Raw genomic sequence first — 17625 nt, 5'->3', positions numbered from 1 at the left:
GAAAAGTATAGATAAACTCACAAAACAGGTTTTGATGTGTGTGTGTGTGTGTATATATATATATATATATATTATTCCTTTATTTTAAAAAACTTGCTTTACAATAACTGCTCTCAGAGTCAATCACTTGCATCTCGTAGTAAATGGTTGGATGGAAAAAAAGTTTAAAGTTTATGTAAGCTCTGAGGATCCAAAAAAGTGTTAAAATTTAAAAAAAAAATGTTTCTGATGTCTTTCCCTTGCTATGCTATATTAAGACTTCAAAAGTTCAGAGTTTTAACATTAATCAATAGCTTTCAGATAAGCTTTTTATCTAGCTCTGGTATGCACTGACTACTATTGTCATAGTCACAAGCTCAAGATTTAAATTTCCTTTGGTTGTTTTCTAAGTATAGGTTTAAAAGTGCTTCTCAACCATGCTAAAAACATCTCTGTTCAGTCTATATGCCTAACCCTCTAGAAAAGAGTGTTACTGCTTTAACCCAACATCAATTTTGGCTTCCCAAGCTTTTATTATGATGCAAAGCATGAGTCTACTGCATTTTCTATGATGTGGATATCAGTACAGACTACAAACAGTGGTAATGCTAATATATATAAAACTTTCATCTCTTTTTGTAAACTTAAGAAGTTTGTGTAAGGGCTGGAGAGATGCTCAGTGGTTAAGAGCACTGTCTGCTCTTCCTACAGGTCAATTCCTGATGACCCATCTATAATGTGAACTGATTCCTTCTTCTGGCAGGTGTAAATGTAGATAGAACACACACACACACACACACACACACACACACACACATACATATATATATATATATATATATATATATATATATATATATATAATCTTAAAAAAATAAGTTCCTGTAAGCTTCAGGGAATTGATTTGGGTCCATCTCTCACAGGTCAAACCACCACCCCTATTAATCAACAGCATGTTTCCCCACCTGCCTATTCCTGAGGGTGGGATCTCTCCCCCCTCCCCCCCCCCCGCCTTGGGAACTCCCCTCTACCTCTGAGTACCTCAGAGGAGAGTTCATCCATGGAGAGCCCATAACACATCTGTTAACAATAATAGTTAACAGAAAGCAAGGAGACAGAACAAAAGTCAGGAAGTAATGAACGTGCAACTTTGTGAAGAACGTTATAGACAAAGTTAACATCAGTCTTCTTTAGTAAGGTTAAACACAATCAGTACAATTGGCTGGGACATGCACCTGAGCTCTGTAGAAGGTTAAGGTAACTGTCATTATCTATCCTTACATCAGACTCCTGCATGAGGATCAAACCCCTGGAAGCTTTGCAAGTCAGTTAAATTCAGGATCTAACTGACAATTTGAAAGAGGATAGACTCTTATTGAGCTTTTTTGTTTTGTTTTTTAGTTGGTTGATTGGTTTTCGTTTTGTTTTGTTTTGTTTTGTTTTGAGACAGGGTTTATCTGTCCTGAAACTCACTCTGTAGACCAGACTGGCCTCAAACTCGGAGATCCACCTGCCTCTGCCTGCCTAGTGCTGGGATTAAAGGTGTGCACCACCACTGCCCGGCTTCTATTGAGTCATTTTTATAGGACTATCTGGTAAAGTTTTCAACTTAAGTATTCTGAATAATTTCCAAAGCTGTGTGTTTGATGATAAGAGTATCTTTAATCGGGGGCCACGGGAGGTTAGAGTCTGGGATTAGCTTTGGCTAAGAGGAGGAACTGAATGCCGTGGTATAGGCATGGCCAATTGAAATAGCATGTGGGTCCCATACCAGCTGGGTGATAGAGTTAGGTACAAGGTTCCCCTATCGACAGAACACTCATGTCAGTCTGGGGACACCGAGGGCAGAATAACTGCTATTTCCTCTGTGTTGTTTAAACATTTAGGACGTGGGTGTAGACCCTAACATCCTCCACTGGGCAAGAGAAACCATATCCCTGTCCCCCAAAGGAAAGGAACTACTTGAGCCTGGAAATATTCTACCATGGAAGTGTATTGCCAATTTAAACCACTTCACGCAAGCATTTAATTTTTTTATAATAAATTTTTAAAATACATCCAATTTTAACATTATTGTATGTTAAATAAACGTTGTTTACCTTGAACTTGTTTTGAGTTACTTGCTTTAGGCTTGACTTTGACATATACAGAAGACTATACAAGGGGAATTGGCTTCTCCCTCCAAGTTTATGTTCTTTTAACTGAATTACATTTAGCATGACTACAAACACAGTTCTGACCACATGAAAGAATCTGATCATTTATAAGGTCGATGATCTTGTATGTCTTAATTATCTATAACAAGTTAGCTACTCTCATAAGATTAGGATTTTATAATTTTTATATTTAGCCATTTTACACGGTTTACAGTCACATTGGCCATTTTAACTTTTACCTGTTTGAAAATACTCTGTGATGTAACAGTAACAAATAAGAAAAAATTTTTGTTGAAAGAAATTTTTCTAAGAGGAGGTGTTAGGGGATATTTTAGGCCTTTACTTGGTGTATGTAATAGTTTTTTTTTTGTTTGTTTGTTTTTGTTTTTGTTTTGTTTTTTACTGTTGCATTGAGGGATCTCCTTCCCGGTTTTAGTGTTTAGCCTATGTGTCCAGAAAAACTCAGTTATCATATACTTAGGGTCTAACTGCATACAACCAGCTGGGAGGAGTGACTGGATACTCAGGTGAATGTCCAGTGATAATGCCTAACTCCTTACTTAGAGAAACATTAACATTTAACAAGTTTCGCTGTAATCATTTTAAGCACGCACGGTTGGGGTTCTGGAGATGCCAAATGCTCATCTTAGAAGATCTGTGCCACGTCACCTTAATAAAAGGAGGTTGGAGCCAGGTGTGCTGGTGCACACCTGTAATCCCAGCACTCTGGAGGCAGAGGCAGGCTGATCTCTGTGAGTTCGAGGCCAGACTGCTCTACAAAGCGAGTCCAGGACAGCCAAGGCTACCCAGAGAAACCCTGTCGCAAAAACAAAAACAAACAAACAAAAAAAACCAACAAAGAGGTTCAGTCCAAATGATACACATAGAGTAACGCAATAAAGTAATACTATATGTCTACATATTATTAGACCGTTGGGCCTTATAATCTTCCAGGTCAGCCTTGTAGAAAACACAAGACAGACTTTCAAGTTTGTATAGCATGTAGAGGTGTTTTTGTTTTGTTTTGTTTTGTTTTTTGTTTTGTATCATAATCACCATTAATTTTAAGTTTACATCCTCTAACAGAATTTAGCTGAGGGAGCCCTGTTAAAATTATGATGTTGAAGTTATTATTGTGAGGTTTTTTTTAATACACATATGAGCATCCTGAAAGCTGGTTTTATACCTTGAGATAAACAATGTAGCTTCTATTGGAAATAGTTTACCTCTCAGCTGTTCTCAAGCACATAATGTATTTTTTTTCTGGGCTGTTTTATTGTTCTCTCTCTTCCTGTCACAGAGTCAGGGGCCAGACTGACCCAAAACCAAAGAAACTTTGAGATAAATAAGCTTGGATCTAGCTGGGCGAGATGGCACACGCCTGTCATCCTGACACCCGAGGAGGTAGAAGCAGGCAGATCTCTGTGAGTCTGAAGCCAGCCTGGACTGCAAAGAGAGTCCAGGACAGCCAAAGTTATACAGAGAAACCCTGTATCAAAAAACCAAAAAATTGGGTAGGGCTAGTAGCAGCCATCATTAAGGGAGTACTATGGCCATATTTGAGCAGAGAATTGAATGAGTTTGGCAGTCTGGAGCTTGCTAAGACATAGCTTTGAGAGCCCCCCCACCCCCGCACACAACCCCCCGGCCGCCGCTTTTAAAATTTTTGGTTTGAATTTGTAAAGACAGGCAGGGCTGGCAGAGAATCCTATCTTGCTACCTAAGGCGTCCCCCCAAGTTTAGGGAAAGGTATAAAAGGAACCTGAGAGTTAGGAGGGGCCTTCCCCACATGCATAAGACTTAGGGGAGTCACAGAGTGAGCTAAACACGGGAGGTTCTCAGAACCGCCAAGCCTTTGTGATCTGGAGAAGGAGTGAGAAGCTCCTGGAGATCATGGGGTCTGGGCAGGGCGCCTCTGGGTCGGACGGAAGAGTTTGGGTACATGGGTGGCAGTTCTCAAACGGTGAAAGACCTCTCAGCCCGGAGATCAGAGAGTCTAGGAGGAAGATGGATGGGGAGGATTCGGGAGAGCCGAGGACAGGGCTCAAGCTGGATTTACACAGAGCACCAATGAAGTGCAAAGAGCTGAGGGTCGGTCCAGTGTATTTGCGCTTTTAACGGAGGCAGAGACCACAAAGACTAAAGGTCTCAGGTCAGACTGATGGCTGTTTAGCCTGCATAGTAAGCTTAAACAGTGTCCACGCTGCCAGAGGAATGACCCTGTGGAGGGAGGAGGGGAGGCTTTCTGCCCAGAGGACCCTAAGTGTGCCCTGGGTCTTGGTACAGAAAACTGAGGCAGAGAAGCAGACAACCTTGAGCTCAATGGGCTGAGGCTGTTTCATTGGAACAGTGAGGGGCTCCATCCCTTCCAATGGTTGAGGGTTGAGTGCATTTAGAAGGCGGGAGGAGACACACAGACACACACACACACACACACACACACACACACACACACAGGAAGTTACAGCTATTTTTTTGTAGTTTGGCTTGGAGCAGGGAGGGTTGTTTCTGCAGGTGGGGTGGAATGGTCAGGCTGGGGCTAAGCCGTTATTTATGGCTAGGAGCTATTGCCCAGTACAGCCTGACTCAATTCCTCATGACCTGAGGCTATTGCTCAACAGGGACCAGACAAAAATTTCAACCACAAGCCTCCTATGTATGGGCTCTTGGTTTCCTCCTACTCTGGCTCCACCCCTTTGATCACTTCTTTGGTCCTTATGATCCCCACACTTGTGTTTTTACCCTGCCTTTTTTAACCCCCTCTTTCACGGACTCTGGACTAGACTGTACCTACAGAGCTCTCTCACCCGTAGAGCTCTGCTCATATTCAGCAGGGAGCTGCTTCACCAGAAACTCAGCCATATACCTGGGGCCCCTATCCTCTCCGACCCATTCCTTATCTCTTAAGAGTAGGGATACGTTAGAATAAACTGAACAAATTCTGCCAGACCCTGACTAAAGCCCTGTGTTGAAACTTCAACTCCTTCCCCTTCACTGCCATGGCCAAGCTCATTTGCCCATTCTGACCCTCATAGCCAGGACAAGGCAGTTTCCAAAGATAAAACAACCTTGTCTGGACAAGCAAATCCAGAAGGGAGAAACTGCAGGCTTGCACGTAGTCCCAGCAGCTGCATTCTCCAGACTTCCTACATAAACGCCAAGTACTCCCTTCCCCCTTGGGGACACCCCTATCCCATTGTATCTGTTCTCCCATCTTTGAAATAAACACTCCTGTCTGCTGAGGTTAAACTGGTCTTTTTCCTGCCTCCTGTCTCTTTAAGCTGCCTCAGAAATCTAAAATCAGTATTGTTAGAAATACGTCTGGGGGGGTCCCAAGGAAATGACCACATGATCCAAAGCATTTCAGCAAGACAAAAACTTTCTACTCCTGCTGAAGGGGCAAGCACACACGGTTGGTTCCCACTGTGTTTTTACTCCTAATAAATGGTCTTGGGCCTCACTGTCAGTGTTTAGCGTTCAGCTTGTCATCCTTCCCTGACTGACTGACTAGAGCAACTGAGTGGAAAGCAGAAAGAAAGAAGCCTTGAGCAGAATGCAAGCTTGAGTTCAAAAACTGCTGAGGCTTTAAGAATCCGAATTTCTACCATGTGGTTTCTTTGCACAGTTTTAGAGGAAAGGTTGTCTCATGTAACCCCTTCGATAGGAAAACACAGCGCATTTTGTTTACATTTCCCACAGTATTACCCAACGGTGATGACAAGGCCAGCCACAGATCACCACTCACCTTAGGACACTGTGTAACAAGCCACATGAATTCTGTTGAGCCCAAACAAATAAGCAAACAATAACAACAGAAGCCCCGCCTTAACCAATTGGGACAATGGAAAAGTTGAAAAGGTTTGGGGGCAGTCTCAAGAATTTTCTGCTTGTGGATGGGAACCAAGAAGGACCCACCCCTGTCCTCCCAATGTCCCAGTGACAACCACGGTCAATGGGGAATCAAGGAGTTTATTTGGCGTGTGTGCAGAACATAGGCCACCCTAAGGCAGTCATACCCAGCATGGCTGATGGCTGTGCAGATGGAAACCCTCCCCCAAGCCTTCTCCGATTGTCTGCTCTACTCTGCATGTCTGAAGACATGCAGTTTGGGCAGAAGCGCATACAAATGGCTGTGGTGGGTGAGGGGTGGCTGGATACTCAGGTAAGGTTCCCATCCTTCCTTCTATGAGGTCACCTCTAAATCAATAAGTCTATCTGGGATCATTTGGTCAAGCAAATACAGCTGCGCTCATGAATAGCCGCAGTTTGGCTTACAGGATGCGGGGATAGTGCTGTTCAACAGGAGTTGGTAATACGATTCAGGGGGTATTGCCACCAAGCCTGAAAACCTGGGTTCAATCCCCAAACCCATATCGTGGAAGGAGAGAACTGATTCCCACAAGTTGTCTCCTGACCTCATTAAAAACACTTATAAGATAAGTAAATAAGTGTAATTTAGAATGATGGGTGTAGGGGACAGAGAGATTTAGAACAGACTTCTCTTGGACGGCTCCAGGTATGAGTATCCTGGTCAGCAGGCAGTGCTGTGGCAGGGCTGGGGCATCGGCTTAGTCACACAAGGACACTGACCTTAGCTTCTCTGGACCTATACTCTCAGGGACCTCCTGCATGGTCTCAGAGTCTTGGCAATTTGCCACTCATGCCAAACAGGATCTAATGGTCTCAGAATAAATAGGTAGCCTGGTGACCTCAGAACACACAGAATAGGACACACTGTGGTTTACATGGGTATAAGAGAAGACCATCCCCATTCTACCACCCAGGATACATCTGTTCTCTCTTTAGTTGGTACAAACACCCAACCTTAGTTCTAGGAACTGGACTCAAGTCTTCCAGAAGAGCGATGAGACTATCTTCAACTCCTGAGCCATCGGTCTAGCCCAGGGCTTGAGGTGTTAAATCACGCATTACACTTTTGGTCACATTCACACAGCAGCTGTTAGTGACAGCCCACAGGTCATACCTCATCAAAACAGAATGTCAGTTCCACATCTAGACATCATCCTGCGTCACGTGAGAAAACCCAGATCAACACCTATTCACAATCCTACACTCTCACAGGTGGCAAGTCCTCAGTCCATCTCCTTGCTCTCTGCTTCCTTCACATACAGGCTCTCCTGCTGCTATGGACTCCTCTAAAACTCCGGGCAGATCACCTCACAGCACCAGCACGCTGTGTGAGTTATGTTAATCCTCGAGGATTAACCCACCAGAACAACAAAAGGTTGTAGAGATTTGGATCTACACAGTGCTATTGTGTATTGTAAGGGCCCGTCCCACAGAGGACAGAGTATGGATATGGCTTGACATGATGGCAGCCATCTTGAGCCACAGCTGCCATGACTGTCTGAGTCACCATAGTTGGGTTTTCCTGCTTATTTTCTTAGCAAACCATAACACAGAGCTATGAAAGCACATGTGCGCTGGATGACTAGGAGGATGTGCCTGACTCCTGATGGAATATGAAGATAAACCAGAAACATTCAGGCCTGAGAGCAGGCTTTTGTCCTAATCCACTCAATGCTTGGCTGCCCAGCTCCTCTGGACCTTCCTCTGTCCGTAAGTTCTTCACTATACCTCACTGTGCGGTCCTAGCTCTGTCTGTCTTTCCCCCTCTCCTCCTATTCCCCTCTCCTCCTCTCTCTCTCTCTCTCTCTCTCTCTCTCTCTCTCTCTCTCTCTCTCTCTCTGTGTGTGTGTGTGTGTGTGTATACATTTGTGAAGGTATGTGTGGAGTTTAGGAGTCAACATTGGGTGTCTTCGAACATCTCACTATACTGTCCTGGCTAGCCCAGCACTTCCTGTGTAGACTTGAAGAGATCTCTCTGCCTCTGCCTCCCAATTGCTAGGATTAAAGGTGTGGGCTACCACCCCTGGTTGATATACAGTTTAAGTTTATTTGTGTGTGCACACAATGTGCCAACACATGTGGCCAGATCAGAGGGAAACTTTTAGGAATCACTTTTCTCCTTTTGTATCTCTGGGATTGAATTTAGGTTTTCAGGCTTGGTGGCACGCACCTTTATCCCCTGAGCCCTCTCATGGGCCCAATACCTTATTTTTTCAAGACAAGATCTTTAAAGAAACATACTGACTGACACAGCCAGCTGGAAAGCAAGTCCCAGGAGTCCTCGGGTCTCCATCTCACAGTACTGAGGTCATAAGTGTGCACCATCAAGCCCAGCTTTTATCACAGGTTCTTGGGATCCAAACTTCAGTTCTTGTGCTTGCATAGCAAGCACTTTACTGACTGAGCCAGCATAACTTTCTTTGGTCCTCAGCACCTAGGGCCAGGGATTGAGTATTCCAGAATGGGTGGTGTGCAAGGCTCTCTGGTTTCCTCTCCCAGATGAAGAGGAGGAGGAGCCACCCACACTGACAGCTCTGTTTGAGCTCATTCCTTTGATTCCTGTGAAAAGGTGACACACCCTCCCACTTCTAGGGAACTGGCCGGAGCCAGCCCCAGAGGACAGGATGGGGATTTAGGGGCCAGGAGAAGCTCAAGACAAGTGTGGGCTGAGCCAGCTGGGGACAGCCACTGTCAGCAAGCGGTTGGTCGGCAGGTGAGAAGGTTAGTCTGCTCCTCTCTACCTGCTCCCCCAAGCAAGGAGCATCCCTTCTCTTACCCTCTCCATCACCCTCTCCATCACCCTGCTCCCTGCCTGGTTCTCAGGGTTGCAGGGGGGAGGTTCTGGTGTCCTCCAGAGGGACCTTATGGGGAAGGTAAATAAGGGAGCTTTGGAGGCTGAGGTTTGGGATTCATCAGAGAACAAGGATGAGAAAGATGCTCCAATCCACCTACTGCATCCCCTTTCAGATCTAGCCTTGCCTCCACCAGCCAGAATCCACACAGAAGTCTGGATTAACACCCTTGGGGGGGGGGGGGGCGCAGAGGGGAAGGGTCTTGTCTCTTTCACCACTAAGACGTGTGGCAGTCCAGTCAAATGTCCTTAATTTTAAGGTCCTGAGGACCTGCACTCTGAGCCACCATCCCCTGGAGGTACCAGGGAGGATGAATGGGGACAGGAGGTGGTACTTCTCAGCACACTGCAGAAGTTTTGGGTCCATGAGAGGAAGCGGGGTGTGATGGAGGGTGGGCCTTGGTGAGTGCAGAGACAGCTTAGGGTGGTCTCCCGGGCAGGGGACACAGCCCAGGCTAGGAATGAGGGTAAAACATGGAGTACACATGATGTTCTCTGTCACTCTCTCTCCATCTCTTGTCTCCCCATCTCTGTCTCTATCTCTTTATCTCTGTCTCTATTTCTCTCTGTGTGTCCTCTTTTCTTCTCTCTCTCTCTCTCTCTCTCTCTCTCTCTCTCTCTCTCTCTCTCTCTCTGTCTCTCTCTATATATCTCTATCTCTATCTCTATCTTTCTGCCTATCCTTGGCTATTGCTGTTCTTCTCTAGCAGCCCCTGTCCCCAGACCCTGGGTCCTCATACCTAGCACATCCCCGGACCTTGGACAAGGTCCACCATGGGCCCTATGGAGAGAGGGTTACTGCTCTGAGATCCCACTCCATCTGAGCACTGAGAATTCTCCTGCTGCTAATAGCTCCCCAAGAAATCTCAGGACCCATCATCAAGGTCCCAGACTCTGATACAAAGCTTCAGAATTAGCCACAGTCCTTCAGGAGGACCCTGAGGACCCTTCAGGAGGACCAAGGTCCCGGGATGTGCCAGGTATAAGGACCCAGGCTCTGGAGACAGGGGCTGCTGAAGAGGAACATCAATAGGAAAGGAGAGGCAGAAAGGCAGAGAGACAGAGACAGACAGACAGACAGACAGACAGACAGACAGACAGACAAGAAAAGAGGACACACACAGAGAGAGAAATAGAGAACAGAGGCAGAGATAAAGAGAGAGTGAAAATGCTCCAGATAGAGAGTGTGGGGAAGTCCTCTGAAGCCTCACCCAGCACGAAATGGATTGTGCTGGAGTCACCAGGCACCATCAGAGCCTCTTGGGTACCAGAGCCTCTTAGGTGATCACAGCCTTCGAGGAAAATCCCTCACACCAGTACCACAATGGAAAAGAAAGGGGGCTCCCTACACCTGTGGCCCCTTTGTTTGAATGTGGTGGGTCTCTATAAGGGGGTGTGCCTCACTCAGATAGGGGTGCCTAACCAATATGAAGGCAGAGAATGCTGTCTCAAAGCCTGGCAGCTGTTAGGGGATGGGGGCCCTGGCTAGGATCACACACAGCTAGGAAGGGGACTAAGACAGCTCTGAGTCTGGAAGCTGGAGGCTCATGAACTCTTGCCTTCCACACACAGGAGCTGGTTAGTGAACAGAAGCCTCCAGGAACACCCACGGAAGCCAGCCAGGATGCTCTCCATTTTCAACATCTGGAGCACGTTCAGCAACGTGCTCTTCTACCTCAGCCTCGCTGTCAGTCTGGCAGGGCTGGGGGGCAATGCCCTGCTGCTCTGGCACCTCGGTCTGCACATCAAGAAGGGCCCCTTCAACATCTACCTGCTGCACCTGGCTGCCGCCGATTTCCTGTTCCTCTCCTGCCAGGTTGGCTTCTCTATCGCTGAGATGGTGTTGGGCCATGCGGTCACTCTGCATTTCCCCATCGTCTTTCTGTGGTTTGCCGTGGGGCTCTGGCTGCTGGCTGCCTTCACTGTGGACTGCTGCCTCACCTACATGCTCCCCTCATTCTGCAGCCTCAACTGCCGCCCTAGGTACACCTCATTTGTGCTCTGCCTCCTGATCTGGGCACTGACCATGCCAGCCGTGCTGCTGCCAGCCAACGCCTGTGGCCTGCTGTACAACGGGATGAGCCTGCTGGGCTGCTTCAAGTACCACTGGATCAGTATTGTCTGGCTAGGGGTGCTGGTGAGCATGGCCTGTGGGGCAGCCACGGTTATCCTAATCTGTGGGAACTGCTGCTCTTTGCAGCCGCCCCCCAAGTTCTGCAAACTGGCCCAGTGCTCCGGCATCCTGCTGTTCTTCTGTCGAGTGCCCATGATTGTCTACTGGAGCCTGCGGCCGGTCATAAAATTCCTGCTCCCCTTCTTCTTGCCGTTGGCCACTCTCCTGGCCTGCATTGACAGCAGTGCAAAGCCCCTCTTGTACTACATGAAGGGCAGGCAGCTCGGGAAAAGGGAGCCTCCGAGGGTAGTCCTCAACAGGGCTCTGGGGGAGGAGCCCCAGTCAAGTCTTGGGGCTCTATCCCTGCCCATGAGCCAAGTGTAGAGAGTGGCCATCCTGTGCCCACCTCCCCTGCCCTCCTAGATGCCAGGGAATCCCCAGTCACGTTCAAACCCTTGCTGTGGCCCACCTCTGGTCCTGAGGATTTCAAGGCTCCCTCTCACAAGCAGGGGAGAAGGGAAAGGCTCCAGACTGCATGTTGAACATGCATAGGACATAGCAAGAAGGACAGGGATAGACAGAAGAGCAGGTGCATGAAGGAGGACACCAGAGCTACAGTGAAGGCACGTGGCCTACATCCCTCTGTCTCTAAAGCATCCAACCCAAGAAAACGGACCCTCAGAGCCACCACCCCCCCCCCCCAGTGGGCCAGGCAACAGGAGCTTCGCTTTCTCCTGTCATTAATGGGCCATGTGACTGGAACCTCCTGGGAAGCATTCTCTGCTCTTGGGGGCATCGGGACCTTATTTTGGATGCATCCACTAAAGGGTCTTATATAAACCGTTCTTTCTCCCTCCCTCACTCCAACATTCCCCACAAAACCTCATGATCCAGGTGACAAGGCTGTCTCCCCAATGCTCTAGCCTGGTGTTATTCTCGGAGGCCACGAGGTGGTGCTGTTTCATCACTAAACAGAACCAGTCCGTCCCGCCCCCAGGGTCACCCCAAGTTGTTGCCTCCTGGCCACTTCTGCCTCTCAGGTGCCCCCCTCCCCCAGAGGGCCTTCACAGTGCCATCAGAGTGCCCCCTAGCCCCTACTCAGATCCCATGCCCATTTCTGGGCTCCTGCAAGGTTGTGATCAGTCAAGCTATCCCTGCAGCCAGATTCACCTACAGTTCGAGAAATGAGAGAGCAAGACTTCCAACACGCACGTGATTTTGTACATTTTATGATGGTTTTTTTTAAAAAATAAAAATGGAAAAACCTGCCTTCATTGTCGTTCTTGAAGCATTCAAGCCCTGGGCCTGGAGTGGTGGCTCAGCAGTTGTGAGTACTGGCTGCTCTTCCAGAGGACCTGGGTTCAGTTCCCAAGAGGCACAAGATGGCTTACAAGCATCTGTTCCAGGGAATAGCGCATCCTCTTACGGTCTCTATAGGTAGTGCATGCGCAGGGTGCACAGACACATAAAATAAAAACATGAAGAGCAACATTCAAACCTCATCAAAAACACCAGTAAAATAAGCCACCAATACTCTCTCCAGCCAGATGGAAACATATGATGTGAAAAACACTCTAATCATGTGGCTTTCTGACAGACACTCTCAGAAAGCCCCTCCCGTGTGTGTGTGTGTGTGTGTGTGTGTGTGTGTGTGTGTGTGTGTATGCCCACCCATGTGGATGTGAGTGTGGGTACACACACGTGTGCATGGACGCCAGAGGCACACCTTGGATTGTTGGCCCCCAGGAGCCACTCACATTTTTTGAGGCAGAGTCTCTCTCACTTAATCACCGGTTGCTGATTAAGCTAGGCTGGTTGGCCAGCAAGCTCCCAGGATCCACCTGTCTCCATCTCCTCAGCACTGGGACTGCAAGCATGCAGCACGGCACCTGGCTTTTACACGGGCCCTGGGGATTGTATTCAGATCCCTAGCCTAACACAACAAACACTTCACCAACGGAGCTATTCATTTTGATTTTTTTTTTTTTTAATTCAAAGTAAAGACGCTCTTCCCATGCTTTGTGAGACCCAGTACAGCAACCTGCTGACCGCTAGATAAAGTTGTGCTTCTCCGTTTGAAAGGTAATGCGCTATTCACTGTGGGGACTTTAAAGAATGTCCTTAAAAAGGGGGCGGGGGAGGAAACACCTGCTTGCAGCTCCAATCAAAATGAACCATCTCTATGTGGTTTTGTTCCTCCTTAGGATGCAGCTGTAGCCATCCCATGACCCCAGTTCTCCTTGAGACGGAGCCCTCCAGACTCAAGTGGCTCCAACAGGGGATCTGGGAGACATGAGACCCTTAGACGAAAGGCCATCGTGGGTTCAGGGAGGGTGGGTGGAGGACCCAGTGGAGGAGGCTGGCTAGGGAAGAGCTACCTGTTTTTAATGCACTTCACACTACACCCCAAGGAACAGAGCGGCCCCTTCCCAAAAGGCTTGCCCAAGTGTAGAGCAACCCCAAGGTCAGCCGCATCCTCTTTGCCCAAGGACACAGTTGCTGGGCCCTGTAGGGTCCATCTGTGTGCCAGAGGCGACAGGTGAATATCACAGCCGCCAACAGCCCTGGGGCATAGAACAGATGGGGGGCACAGAGCCTCTGCTCCCCAGGCCACTGCTGGATATGACGATGCCAGAAAAGCCTAGAGGCGGCAGCCATGTCTATCCCAGCCCTAGTGGGGTTCACATGGAGTGTCAAGACTGTCCCTGGGCTGGCTCAGGTTGAGGCAGATGCAGGACAGACCTGACTCCATCACAGGGTGCCTGTGCTCCTGCCTTCCGGCACCCCCCTGTAGCTGGATGACCTCCAGAGGGTCACCTGGCAGCTCAGAAGCAGTCTGCAGAAGAGACAGAAATTTGCCAGGACAGCTGAGCCAGGCTTTTGCAGCAGGTAACTTGCCCTAATCTTCGAGGCCAAAGCCATCGCCTATCATGCCAGGCAGAGATGCCCTGTGCACCCTGCCCACCTGACCTGTCACCTCCACTTGCTGCTGTCCCTGCCGAGGGCTATCTGCTGGCTTTGCAGTGCCATAGCTCTGGGCAGCAGGAGTCTGTTCTCAGCTCCTGTCTGGGCACCACACATACACACCGCCACAGCAAACCTGAGAGCCAGTGTGCTCTCTGATGGCTTATTTCAGCATCTCTCACTAGCAGGTGTGCTCCTGAGGGCTCAGGGCCAGCAAGCAGCAGTCTTACTGGATGGGAGGAGGCGCCGGGAAGACCCCGTCCAACAGATGGATAGACGGGTAGGTACTCAGTGGAGAATAAGGTCAAAGGAATAAATGCTGCAGCTGATGGAAGCTGACTGTGTTGAAAAGGAGTTCTGAGAGCATCTCTGTCATAAGTGATGTCATCATAATTGACACCAGACTAGTGGAGCCAGATTCCCAGGCTTCCCTGATTCCAGCAACTCCATTCTAAGCCATGGATGTGGTGCTGGGGGTGTGGACCTGCCTTGATAGCTCCTGTCCCGAGGAATTTTTGAATTTTTTCTCTATTATTCTCCATATCCTTCCTTCCTTCCTTCCTTCCTTCCTTCCTTCCTTCCTTCCTTCCTTCCTTTCTTCCTTCCTCTCTTTCTTTCTTTCTTTCTTTCTTTCTTTCTTTCTTTCTTTCTTTCTTTCCTTCTGTTTTTTGAGACAAGGCTTCTCTGTGTAGCCTTGGCTGTCCTGGACCCCCTTTGTAGACCAGCCTGGCCTCAAACTCACAGAAATCTGCCTGCCTCTGCCTCCCTCAGTTCCATCTTATTTCTTAACCCCGGGGCTCACTGGTTTGGCTGAACTTTTGTCTTTGCTTATACAGTGCTTGGATTACAGTATCACCACACTCAGCTTCTTATGTGGGTGCTGAGGATTCGAACTCAGGTCCTCATGCTTGCTTAACAAGCACTTTGCTGTCAGAATCCTCTTTCCAGCCCCGAATTAACATTTCAACAATGGTGCTTTCCTCCCTATGACTGTCTAGCCCTCTGCCTCCATGTAGTTAGTGTTTCTATAGGCTATCCTTTGTGGCTTTCCATATAGGTGTCTTGGCACATATCTTGTAAACTCTCCCTGGGGCGTTTGTGGTTTCTCCATGCTGTGTAGACATGATCTCTTCATTTTTGCTTTCCAGTTGCTAATAGTGACTTGATTTTGTTTATTGACCTAACAGCTGTCCTTTCAACTTACTCCTGAGGTTTGCAAATAATCATGGTCTCTCTACCCCTTCCCATACTGCCTTTCCTACTGTTTTGTCACATAGCCAAGGCCTTCTTTAGGAAGAACCACAAAGTCAGGCATTGCTCGACTTACAAGGAAAATGCTTTTCCTTCACCACTAAACACAATTCCAGGGCCCAGCAATTAGGAGAGAGCACTTGCTGCTCTTACGGAGGACCAGAGTTTGGTTCCCAGCATCCTACATGGCAGCTCACAAGTGCCTATAACTCCAGTTTCAAGGGACCTGGCTTCCCCTTCTGGCATATGAGCACTGCGTATGCACACACACAGGTATCTTGTTTATTTGCATATTTCCACATCAGGCTGGTAAGTCTCATGTACTCCCAGTTTTCCAAGAGTGTTTCAAATATACATGTGTATTGGATGCTATTAACTAGACCTTTCCTTCCTCTGTTAAGATGATCACATAGTATTTCCCCTTTGTTAATTGGGGTGGTTTACATTGATTTTATTTCTCATTTATTTATATTATTCACTTTACATCCTTGTAGCCCCTTCCTTCTTCCCCTCCCAGTCCTACCTTCTCTTCTTCCCCCTCACTCCTCCCCTTTTCCAATCCGCCCTTTCCCATCCACCCTAGCTCATCAAATTGCATCAGGACTGAATGTGTCCTCTTCCCCTGTGGCCTGTCCTGCCAGGAGAAAGTGTTCTAAAAACTAGCATGTGAGTCCATGTTCAATGCAGTTCCCACTTCCCTTACTAGAGGACCCACTTGAAGCCTAAGCTCCCAATCTGCTGCATCTTTGTAGGGGGCCTAGGTCCAGTTCATGCACGGTCCTTGGTTGATGTTTCAGTCTCAGAAAACCCCTTGGGCCCTGGTTAGTTGGCTCTGTTGTTTTTCTTGTGGAGCTCCTGTCACTTCCAGGTCCTTTTCTCTTTCCTTCCACTATTCCCCAAGACTCCCTACGCATCGCCCAATGTTTGGCTGTGAGTCTCAACGTCTGTTTTGAGGCAGTGCTGGGTGGAGCCTCTCAGAGGACAACTCTGACAGGCTCCTGTCTGCAAGCTTAGCAGAGTATCATTCATAGTGCCAGGAGTTGGCACTCTCCTGTGGAGTGAGTTTATATTGATTTTCAAGAAATAATTTTTATTATTTTTAATTGTGTATATGGGACTGTGATGTACACATGAGAATGCAGCTGCTCACAGAGGTCCAAATCAAGAAGTCAGATGCCCTGGAGCTGGAGTTACAAGCAGTTGTGAGCTTCTGATATGGGTGCTAGGAACCAAACTCTGACCCTCTGCAAGACCAGTACATGCTCTTATCTGTTGACCTATCTCTTCAGCCCTTGCATTGGTGTGTGTGTGTGTGTGTGTGCATGCATTTATTTATTTATTTATTTATTTATTTATTTTTTTTTTTTTTTGCAGTGCTGGGGATCAAACCCAGGCTTTTGCTCATGCCAGGTGAGCACTCTACCTCGGGGCCCCAGCCCAGCTCGAACAACACCGACTCATCTCCCAACACTGACCCCTCGTTTCTTGGGTAGCCTCCATGTGATCATGACCTGTTATCCATCTGGCAGATGCTCGGGTGGAATCTGCTAATGTTCTCATCAGGATATTTCACATATGTTCCCAAGGGGGGCTGGTGCCTGTCCATTGCCATGTGAACTGTGTCCTCGGAGTCATGAGCAAACAGCTACTCACCTCAGATAGTGCAACAGGGTCGCAGGTCCAGCCTTACGAACCAATGAGCTATGGGGGTTAACTCTGGGAGTGTGGGTGACTGCCACCCAGACAGCTCCATCACTGAGAAGTCCCACCACAGCAGGGATGACGAGATTATTATCTTCCCATAGCGACATAAATGGAGCCCCAGCTTCACTGACCTTCTACTCTACATCCTCATGCCTGCTGAGACCACGCACAGCTGGGACAGAGGGAGGTGCAGGCAGGAGTGGCCAGACTCTCAGGGGAGGGTAGATGGCCATCCCCACTCACTCCTGCATCTATGGGAGCTTCTACAGGCTGCATCTTGAGTTTCCTGTAGGCCATCACAGCTGCTCTGATGAAGATGTGGCCAATGCTTGGAGGTCAGTGCTCCAGGACCCTTCTCTCCTCGTAAAGTCCTTGCAGAGGTTTGGGTGTCAGCATCGCTCTTTCTTCCTTCGGTGTGAATTTGTATAAAACCAGAATGTTTCACCACAGATGCTCCCATAAGAGGGCCTTAAAGTACAGTTTCCATCTCTTTTTCACCCGTTTATTTTGCCTTAAAAATTTCATTTGAGGGCTGGAGAGATGGCTCAGAGGTTAAGAGCATTGGCTGCTCTTCCAGAGGTCATGAGTTCAATTCCCAGCAACCACATGGTGGCTCACAACCATCTAAACTGAAATCTGGTGCCCTCTTCTGGTGTGCAGGTGTACATGCAAACACACATTGTATACATAATAAATAAATAAATCTTTAAAAAAATTTCATTTGAGCCAGGTGTAGC

At 47.9% G+C, this 17625-nt stretch overlaps 1 protein-coding gene across 1 annotated transcript; it reads left to right on the top strand.

Moving 5' to 3' along the window:
• Window positions 1-10432: 10432 nt before the first annotated feature.
• On the top strand, window positions 10433-12154 carry Mrgprg (MAS related GPR family member G). Its single transcript, XM_021634750.2, has one exon. It carries the CDS (start codon window positions 10481-10483, stop codon window positions 11351-11353), a length of 873 nt encoding a protein of 290 aa, XP_021490425.1. The 5' UTR covers window positions 10433-10480; the 3' UTR covers window positions 11354-12154.
• The last annotated feature ends 5471 nt before the right edge of the window (window positions 12155-17625 follow it).

The sequence above is a fragment of the Meriones unguiculatus genome, chromosome 1 (genome assembly GCF_030254825.1).
Source record: "Meriones unguiculatus strain TT.TT164.6M chromosome 1, Bangor_MerUng_6.1, whole genome shotgun sequence".
Lineage (NCBI taxonomy): Eukaryota > Metazoa > Chordata > Mammalia > Rodentia > Muridae > Meriones > Meriones unguiculatus.
The sequence above is the reverse complement of the archived record's forward strand: the minus strand, read 5'-3'. Positions and strand labels throughout refer to the sequence as shown.